This window comes from Crocodylus siamensis, chromosome 1 (assembly GCF_052110815.1).
Source record: "Crocodylus siamensis isolate JL-2025a chromosome 1, ASM5211081v1, whole genome shotgun sequence".
NCBI classification, from domain to species: Eukaryota; Metazoa; Chordata; order Crocodylia; family Crocodylidae; genus Crocodylus; species Crocodylus siamensis.
The window spans coordinates 93,300,957-93,311,072 of record NC_143395.1 but is presented as its reverse complement, the minus strand read 5'-3'; the positions used below and the strand labels follow the sequence as shown (position 1 = coordinate 93,311,072).

At 44.9% G+C, this 10,116-nt stretch overlaps 1 protein-coding gene across 1 annotated transcript; it reads right to left on the bottom strand.

The window, feature by feature from the left end:
• Positions 1-3,509: 3,509 nt before the first annotated feature.
• Positions 3,510-9,361, bottom strand: MARCKS (myristoylated alanine rich protein kinase C substrate). Its single transcript, XM_090038269.1, has 3 exons — positions 8,977-9,361; positions 8,553-8,725; positions 3,510-7,084 (listed from the first exon to the last, which is right to left on the bottom strand). Exons 2-3 carry the CDS (start codon positions 8,649-8,651, stop codon positions 6,272-6,274), a joined length of 912 nt encoding a protein of 303 aa, XP_089894395.1. The 5' UTR covers positions 8,652-8,725; positions 8,977-9,361; the 3' UTR covers positions 3,510-6,271.
• Between the last annotated feature and the right edge of the window lie 755 nt (positions 9,362-10,116).

Here is a 10,116-nt window from a genome sequence, read left to right as displayed (position 1 = left end):
TATTAACATTTTTTTCCTTCTGAGGACTAAGCCATGGATTTTAAAGGATGTAGTCCATAGCACTTCTTACCTAGTGTTGTTTTTAAGAATAAACCTCTGTTTGTACTGCTCTTTGGAAATGTAACACCACCTATTCAGTATTTTACTGCTATCGGAATGGCAGATGTAGTGTGGAAGGGGCCTTAAGAAGGAGCATTGGTTGTCTCCAAAATAACCCTTTCCTTAGTATTCTATTAACATGGCTGTAATACATGCAGTCACGTGAATCAAGTTTTTGGATACATACCTGGGTACTAATGATCACTAGTATAACTAAGGAAGGTGGGGGAGGTGCAGTGCCACAAAAATACCTGTGGCAGTAATGGCAACTGATTGCACTGCTGTCATCAGCACCATGGCAAGTGGCACTGCCCTACTGCATCTCTGCTAAGGATGCTTCCATATTGGGTGTTAATTGCAAGATCACCAATGCTACCAGCTTGGAACTAGAAACTTAAATACTTCTATTCCTACACTAAAATAATTGAGTTTTCTTTAGGAAGCCTAGTCTACATTTCTTACATTAGGCAAAGAAATAGAAGAAATAGCTGATGGTTTTGCGTAAGTCAGAGTTTAGCCCTTTTTGCCAAGTTCTATTGCAGCTTCCAGAGATGATCATTCAAGGATCATTTTTTTCTGCCTTTTTTTAATAAACTAGAAGTAGCAGTTTATTTGAATTGGTATTAGTTCCATCCTGCCCTGGCCAATCATATTAAATATGAAGGCTGAGGGAGAGAAAAAGGTGTAAATATAATTTGGTGCCTTCCATAAGAGAATTTCAAAGTTTCCTGAAAATGTGAATTGAAGTTGGGGTATTATTATATCCACATTAAAGTGGAAGCATTCTATAATAATCTGCATTAGTTATTTCTCTCAATTTCACACAGCAAGCATATGAAGACTCAAGAATAGAATCCAGATCTCCTGACTCCCCATTGCGTACTTGAACTGCTACCTTAACCAGTAAACCACACTTTATTTAGGCACTTTCCTCAAAATTCACTAATCTGTGCATATTAATTGACCACATATATCTTCCTTTTCCATGAAGCCCTTAAAATAACAATAATGATAATAAAAAATAATAACAAACCCAACATGCTTATCTCAGCAGCTACCTGCTTTGCCACTTAATCGTGAAGGAACAGAACAAACTTGTCATGAGACGTGCTACTGTGTTGAAATGTTTCTTTCTTCAGACAAGAAAAAACCTACATACAGGTGAAGCACACCACCACGCTGGTTTTGCCAAATACTAGCTAAAATACATGAAACTTGTAACAGCAATGTTCTATGTAACAGCACCACCAACTCCCAAATTTCTCTATTTGAGTTACTTTGGTTATCTACCATCTTGGTTTTACCTCACTTTTCAGTCAGAATTATAGCTGCAAATGTTCTCATTCATTACTGATTGCTCATCTTACAGTTCAGTAGAGTTTGATTAAACTCTTCCATCATAATTTCTCTAAAAAAATGTCATATTCATTGCTGAATACTTTGTAACCTAATAAACTGAGTGATAAAAACTTGCCACAATTTACAGATAGACTACTTCCACCTAAAGCGCATTAGTGTGGCAAATGCAACCAACATCTGAGTACTGTATCATTAAGTAATAGCAAAATGCCATTGTTTAATAGGATTTTTTTCTAAACACTTCCACTGAATTCAGCTGGATTACTTCTGTAGAAAAGCATTCAACATGAAGGTAGGAGACTTATGCCTAAAGCTATATTCTTAGGGGTTTTAAAAAAAATAAAACCGTGTCAATACAAGAGTTATAATCTTGCCTGAAAACAAACTTAGTTGACTTTGGAACAAAAAATAAGGGATTGCACTTACAGAACACTAATTTAGAGCTACCTTGATTTAGCAGTAGCAGACACAATTTTGCCTTTAATCACAGTTTGGCAATAAGTATCTTTCTTTTTTCTTCCTCCTCTCCCCCATAGTATGTAGGAAACTGTACTGGGAATGTTTACATTAACTACAATTCCTAAGAGTGCTTTTAAGTAAAGGCCTGGAGGAAGAGGCAGCATCACATATATTAATTGTTGAATAGAAATCACGAATACAGTCACACATTATTAGTCTAATAGCAGGCCTGGCTCGAGTTGCATCTCCCCACATTTATTTCAAATGAAGTCACATAAATTTAGTTACCACAGTTTCAACATTAAGGTACTTAGAATCCAATTCAGACACCACATACTTTAGAGGGTTTTGCGTACCAATGCATTTTGACCTTGAATAGTCAAGGACCAAGTGGACTTAGACCAAGACCTTGACCTTTGTCTTAGTCTCAGAAAAAGAAACATATCAGGCTAAATCCCAAAATTCTTATTCTGACAAATCAACTGGTTTCAATACAAGTTTCGCCTAAGAAACAAGGATTTCATGGATTCAGCCAAGTAGAATTTACCCAATTCATAAAATGATGACAGTTCTGTTTCCTTCACCAGATTTGCAAGTTACCTTGGAATTGGGCATGCTTGAGAGATCAAATCCATCTTAATTCTGATAGCACTGAGTCACAGCAGCTATTACTGAAAAGCAGTATAACATTTTAAATTAAACCTTATGACAGTACATACAACAAAAATTTGCTCTCTTCATGAAAATGTGTAACTGTTGTTACTAATTGGTGATTGTAGAATATCCTCCTTTTCACAACAGTGAAATGAATAGATTAGCTGCTAAACAATTACATCTGTATTAATATTTCCACACATGCCTAAATAGAGGGCATGTGAAGTTACAAAATAAATTCTATAACACAAAAGAGAAGGGGTGTGGGGGATGGAGAAGGAGGGGAATCCCAACACTTGAGACATTTTCCATTACACTGCTCTAAGCCCTTATTAATACTGACTACCCATTCAGAGTTGATATGGCAAAACAACCAATAGCAGTTTTAATAATTCTTTAGCATAGGTTGGACCATTATATTTGGGATGATGATGTAAATAGCTGATCCAGTCAGGAGTGTGTTTTGGAACTTTATCTATACAGAAGTCATTTTAGAAGAGAAGGTGTTTAAGCAAAGCCAAGATTTTGGTTCAAGAAGCATGGCCAATGTGATAACAATTTTCTGAACCAACCATGGGTTAGATATTTATGTTATTAGTGGGGAGAAGATATTCCAGCAAGTACAAACATTGACCTGTGAAATTCATCTAAAAGTTACTGGAAAGCGAAGCTGAGAACACTCTGAAAAAGCAGAACCAAATGATTTGGTTCTGCACATCATATACATACAAGAAAAAACCTCAAATCAAGCACTCCCTAGGATTTAAAACTATTGAGTTACTTCTAAAGGACACATTGACTATAGGACAAAAAAAACTTCAAAGGTGCATTAGAAGAGTTTCTCTACAACCATATTAGAAAAACCCTTTGCAAAGCAGTTAGGAACTCAACATCTGGACAGATTATGTACTCCAAGAATGACACCGATGTGGAGGATCTCATTTTACATCAAATTTATTTTATCCCATGTCCATTATAGTATATGTCAATACATTTCTAGAGCTAGAGAGAAAAACCAGGGTGACTAGAGTACATACAAGCCAAAATTAAAATGGTAAGACAGCTGAATAAAAGAAGAGAGGGAAAAAAAGTATGCATTCAGCAGGAATCCTTTGTACTTAATTCAGTTTAGGCTTTGTTCTTTAGGGAACAAGGTGCTAACGTGCCATTTTCTCATAAAATGAATCATAATTGCTTCCAAAGAACATTTCTACTGAAAATTTAGGTGGAAGCAAATAAGTGTAACACTAAACTTTCTCCTATAAACTTAGAAGCAACACTTTGTTGAATCAATTTCCACCCTCCAAACACCATTACTCCTTTATTTTTTTTACATAAGCCTACTGTTTTATTAAGGCATAACATGCCCTGAGCAATATATTGGAAATTAGCCAAAAAGCCTAACAATTAAAAAAGGCAAGCACCAAGCTATTATTTTTTATAGACAAACTTAGCAAACTGCTTTGTAACTCACCTGTACTTGAGAAAAGTATTGCTTTAACTACTGAACAGACTGGTAAGAAGTAGAACAGTGGTTTTCAACCTGTGGCCTGCAGACCCCTGGGGGTCCACAGACTGTGTCTAAGGGTCCTCAAAAGATGACTATAATCAATCAAAAGTAAGTGAATACCCACACTTACAATTCAAAGGGGTCCGCACCTCCATTCGAAATTTCCAAAGGAGTCCGCACCTCCGTTCAAAATTTTTTAGGGGTCCGCAAATGGAAAGAGGTTGAAAACCACTGAAGTGGAGCAAATTTTCTTTGGTTGAGATTCTCAAAATGAGCTGTCCAAGATTAGACATCAAAATAGGAATGGTACAATATGACATACAAATGGGCCATCTAGTTCAGAAGCCTAGTTGTAGACAACTGGACTAAAAAACTTTGGCCAAGAACACCCAACCCAAAGTAATCCAGATCAGAACAATTTCTTAGGAGGCAAGAATCCAGTGTGCTGGATGCATCTGGCATATTAAAAAAAAAAAATTAAAAAAAAATCAAGATGGAACCTGGACAAGAGCAGTCCTTATAATACATATTCTTCCACTGGCTTCCAGTCTTCTTGTAAAGCAAGGGAGTCCACAAAGTTCTCTGAAAGACACAACCCAATATTCCACATCTTTGTTTTGCAGAAATTCCATGCATCCGGGAATTTGCAAGCCATTTTTAAAGATGGTGTTAAATGGCACGCAAGAATCTCCTCGATACAACATAAACAGCATTGCCTGATCCATTTAGCTCTCAGAATATCCATAAAAAGAAACGCAGCCAAATTGTACATTTTATTCACATTTATTTTTCGCTTTTAGTGTGCTCACAGAAAATTAGAACACCTTAAGCAGGAGTTTAATAGCAATTTTTGTAAGCAAAGTTACATTCCATCTCTAAGTCAAATTGGTCAAAGCTTCTCCAGTATTTACAAAAACATGATAGACAAGATGCTACACAAAAAACCATTGCATCTGAAGAGTTTTCCTTTATTTTCAAAGACAACTGGAAAAGAAAGCATCGTCTGCTGTAATCAAAAAACATACCACAGTATAAACAGTAACCATTCCACTTATCACAGCTTGGTTGAGTTTAAAATTTGTGTTTAAAAGGTCCAAGATGACTGCAGTTTTACAAAAATGGGCAGGGTGGAAAGAGTTGCAAACTTCATGTGCTTCTGGATATCAAGATTTGTTTTTTATACAATAGTCACAGTTAAAAACACCCTGCTGGTAATACATAATTACACTTTATTAAGGTCATAAACCAGCAATAAACAATAAAGCCTATACAACTTGTATTTCTACTTAATCACTGACTGGTACAGCTAACATGAGATAAGTGAAAAGTTCCTATGGTTTAAATGAATTCCTAAGACTATGATCTCTTTATCTGGGTATTGATTTTTTTTCTTTTTTAACCTTTCCTTCTTAAATCAAGACGTGTAGTGTTGTAAACCTTATAGAACCTCTGCCTCACAAAATACATTGTAATAACTTTCTTTAAAAATAAAAAGAGAGAGAGAGAGAGAGAGAGAGAGAGAGAAAGAGACTAACCCCTTAAACATCGTTCCTTGTGGCACATTCTCTTGGCAATTCTGTGCACCACTCCAGTCCCCAGTGTGGCCCCTAGCACTTCATTTGCTATCCCTTACAATGACCCACCCATCTCCTTCATATATGGGCACGTCCGGCAATGATTATTATTATTTTTTTTTGACCAGAACAGAAAGTTTACATTTTTTTTAATTATAAAAAAAAAGAGAGAGAGATGCAAAGTATGCAACACACATTAATACTGATGCAAAAGAAAAAAAAAAGGAACAAGGCAGAGGGAGGCTGTTCGAGCTCTCCTCTGCTGGTTGGAATGGTGGGAACAGAATGATTGGAGATGGGATCTGATGGGAGGGCGCAAAATAAAAAAATAAAGGGGGTGGGGGGTAGAGGGGGAAGAGACATCTTTTCAAATCAATCCCTGGTTGTAGCCGAGTTCTCCAAAAACCAGCACCTGGCACCACTCCAACAAACAAACGGGATGGGGGGGAGGAGGGGGAAAGTTCTTCGATTATCTCACAAATTGCCACTTTTTTTCTTTCCTTTTTTTTTTTAGATCCCCCCCTCATTTCCTTATTTAAAATTTTCTTTTTTTTTTTTTTTTTTTTTTTGCTTTTCTCTATTTCTCGCGTTTTTTCTTTTGTGGTGGGGGTCGTCGTTACTCGGCCGACTCGGCTGCGGGGGTCTCCGGACTGCACTCGGACGCGGCGGGGTCCTGCGTGGGAGCGGCGGGCTCGTCCGCTCGGGGCGCGTCGGGCTCGGCGGGGCGGGCCTCGGGCGTGGCGCTGCGGGCGGGCGCCGCCTCCTCGGCCGCGGGCTCCTCGGAGCGCGGCTGCGGCTTCGCCTCCTCCACCGCCGCCGCCGCCGCCGCCTCCTCCCCCGCCGGAGCCTCCTCCCCTCGGGGCTCCTGCGTCTCCTCCTTGGGCTCCTCCACACTGCTGGGGGAGGCGCCGCCGTGCTCCTCGGGGCCCGCTTTGGCCTCGTCGCTGCCGGGGGCCGCCTCGTCCTTGCCCCCCTCGGCGCCGACGGCGGCGGCGGGGGAGGAGGAGGCGGCGGCGGCGGCGTCGTGGTCCGCGCCGTCGGCCGCCTCCTTCTTGTTCTTTTTGAAGGAGAAGCCGCTGAGCTTGAAGGATTTCTTGAAGGAAAAGCGCTTCTTTTTTTTTTTCGGGGTCTCGCCGCTGGGCGACGGGGTGGCGCCCTCCTCCGCCTTGCCAGACCCCGACGCCGACGCCGCCTCTGCCTCCGCCTCGCCGCCTGGGGACGCGGGCTCCGGGCTCTCCTCGCCCGCCGACGCCGCTGCAGCCGCCGCCGCCGCCTCCTTGTCGGCCGGCGCGGGTGGCTCAGGGGACGCGGGCTCGTCCTTGGCGGGCTCCTCGGCCGGGGCGCTGCCGTTCGCCTGCACCTCCTCCTTGCTGCCCGGCTCGGCCGCGGCGGGGGACGCGTCGCCGTTCACCTTCACGTGGCCGTTCTCCTGCGGGGAGCAGCGACAGGGCGTCAGGGCAGGGCGCCTGTAACCCCCCCCTCCCCCCATGCAGGGGTCAGGGCCACCAGGGATCCCACCCCGTCGGTGCCGCCGAGATGTCCCCCTTCCGGGCCCGGGCTGCAGCGCGGCCGCGCGCCGGCTGAGGGCGCTGCGGCTCCACCGGGGAAGGGGGGACACAAGTACGGGGAGCGGCAGCGCTGCGGAGGGGGAGGAGAAAGGCGAACAAAGCTCGTCCCAATCCCCCCCCCCATCGCTAGTCAGACGGAGTGGGGGTAAATAATGCACCCCCCACCCCAAACAGACACCAAAACCCGCCTCCCCCGGTTAAATGCGGCGCCCCCGCCTGTATTTGAGGAGGCTCTGTGGAAAAGCAGCTCGGCTCAGCCCTGCCCTGCCCTGCCCTGCCCAGCCCTGCTGGTTTAAGCAGCGGCGGCGGCAGCTGCTCAGAGGCGTGGTGGTGCCCGGTGCTTGCACATGCAGCCACCGAGCGTGGACATACATATGTGTGTGTGTAAAACCGCGTCAATGCAACAGCAAGTCGCGGCGCGAAGGGGGTGGGGGAGAGGAATACCCCGGGGGGGGGGGGTGACAGGGAGCTCGTCCGCGGGTAGCTCTCAGCCCTTCAGAAGGCTGCAGCCATGGCAGGAGCCCGCTAGCAGAGGAAGGGAGGCAGCAATATGGAGAAGACAGCACTCCGCAGCCCCTTCCCTTCTCTGCCATCACAGCGCGAGACACCCCCCCCCACACACACATGCCCCTGTGCTCCCCCTCCAGCCTCCCCACGGCGGCCAGCTCACACTGCCCCCCCCCAGCACGGAGCGGGGTGGGGGGTAGGGAGCGAGCAGTACTAAGAGAGCGAACCAGCCAGCACCAGCAGCGCGGCTGCCTAATCACACCGCGGCTTCAGGAGACAAGCAATCGGCAATGAATTGTGTGTGTGTGCGTGTCCAGCTATATAGATAGCTATACAGATTGATATCTATATAGTTATATAGATGTATATAGATAGATAATATATAGCTGGATAGATACAGATATATATAAATCAACCGCAAGCAAGCGACTGAGCAGCCAGGCAAGCCAACCAAATAATAGCTCCTTCCGTTTACGAGCCGTTTGCCACCACTCAAATAATGCACGAGGGGCTTTCTTCCCCCCACCCCCTTCTTTCCTTCACTCCGCAAAGACAAAAAAAAAGAAAAAATCAGGTCCACCGGGGGGGGTTAGAAAAAAGCCCCCCCCATCCATCTGCACCAAGCTATTCCTCCTCCTCAATTTGGGAAGATAAAGGGTTTGCCCCCCCTCCATCCAATGCGCCCAGGGCGCATCGAGAGAGGGAGAATCGCACAGGATGCAAGGAAGAGAGTCCACCGAGCTTTGATTAAAACAATCATAATAATAATAATAAAAAGGAGGGGGTTGTTTTGGTTATTTATCATCATTATTTTTTTTTTACCTGCCCATTTGCCTTGGAAGGAGATGCAGCCACTGCTTCCCCGGGTTTCTCGGCTGCAGCTTCGCCTTTCGCAGCGGTCTTGGAGAACTGGGCACCCATGCTGTCTTATTCAACAAAGAAACTCAACAGATCCAAAAGGAGGGGAAACAAAGAGCGCTGGGTTGGTATAAATACTGGGCGATCAGCAGCGGCGGCAGCAGCAGCAGCACACACACACCAGAAGGTGGGGGGGGGAAGAGAAGAGAGAACAGAGCGGATTATATACACTCCTTTTAAAAAATTTAAGTTGAAGAGATCAAAAAGCGGCAGCACGGGAGGGAGGGGGGGAAAAGGAGGGGGAAAAAAGTCAAGCAAAAAAAAAAAAAAAAGGAGGCCAAGTTTAGTAAAAAAGAAGTAATAAAAAATCCCAGATTTGTAGCCGTACTGTAGACAAGGGGAAAATGGAGAAATCTCCCTGGTTGCTAATAAGATGCGGAGTCCAACGCCCAAGTGCACAGATGAATGGGCTTCCCGAGCGCTGACGGCAGCCCTCCGCCCGCCGTCCACCAATCACTGCGCCGCCAGACAAAGGGGGGGCGGGGCTTCCAATTGGAGCGAACAATGGAGCCGGGATTGCAATAATTTGAAATCAGGCTTTGACGGATAATTAATACCCCTAAAATAAATAAATTATTGGGGGTGGGGGAGGATGTACGCGCGCTTGTTTTTCTTCACTTAAAAATGCGGATGCGCGGGCATCTTGCCATGTCTTGCGGGAGGTGAATCCCCCCTGCAAGGGGCTTTCACTTGACTCCCTGTCGCCCTGTCTGTGCGTCCCTGGCTCTTCCCCCTTTTGCTTCTGCGTGAAGTTACAGACAATGGTTTGACTTGTGTGTGTTTGTGATTTCAGCCTCTCCCCTCCCCGCCCCCCTCCACCCTCTGCTGGGGAAAAAAAAAAAAGATCAACAGATACTGCGCGAGGTTTCGGGTTTTTTTTAATTTAATTGGTCGCAATTGTTAAATCGCCCCAATTTGGAAGGTATTTAAACCACGGAGATCGAGTTTCTCCCGACGAGATCACGAGTTGAAATGACTGGGTCTGTAGGCCAGATGTTTGAACAGGCTTTAAAAGCAGGAGCCGGAGCAGCAGCAGCAGCCGCTGAGGAAGCAGCAGCAGCAGCAGCAGCATCAACATCATTATCATCATCATCGTCCCCCTCCCCCACAGCAATATTGGCTCGAAATAAAAATATTTTGCGATTAGCCACCGAGGCTCATTAAATTCGGCTGTCGGATTATTCCTGATTTATCTTTTTTTTTTTTATAAACTCCTTTTCCGCGGCGGCGGCCATTTGAAGATGACATTTCCATGCATTCAATTAGTGGATGAAGCTACGTTATCAGGGACACACATTGGTGCCTTCGCCAACTCGAGTCCTAAACGTGTGTTTACATCCCACTGGACCGCTCCAATGCGCGATGCAGCTCCAACCTGAAGCGTCCGAAAGAGCGGGGATCCCGTGCACTTAGCAGCCGAGATCGGTGTGAAATACCAAGGATCTGAATTGCCTTTCTTCTGGGGGGA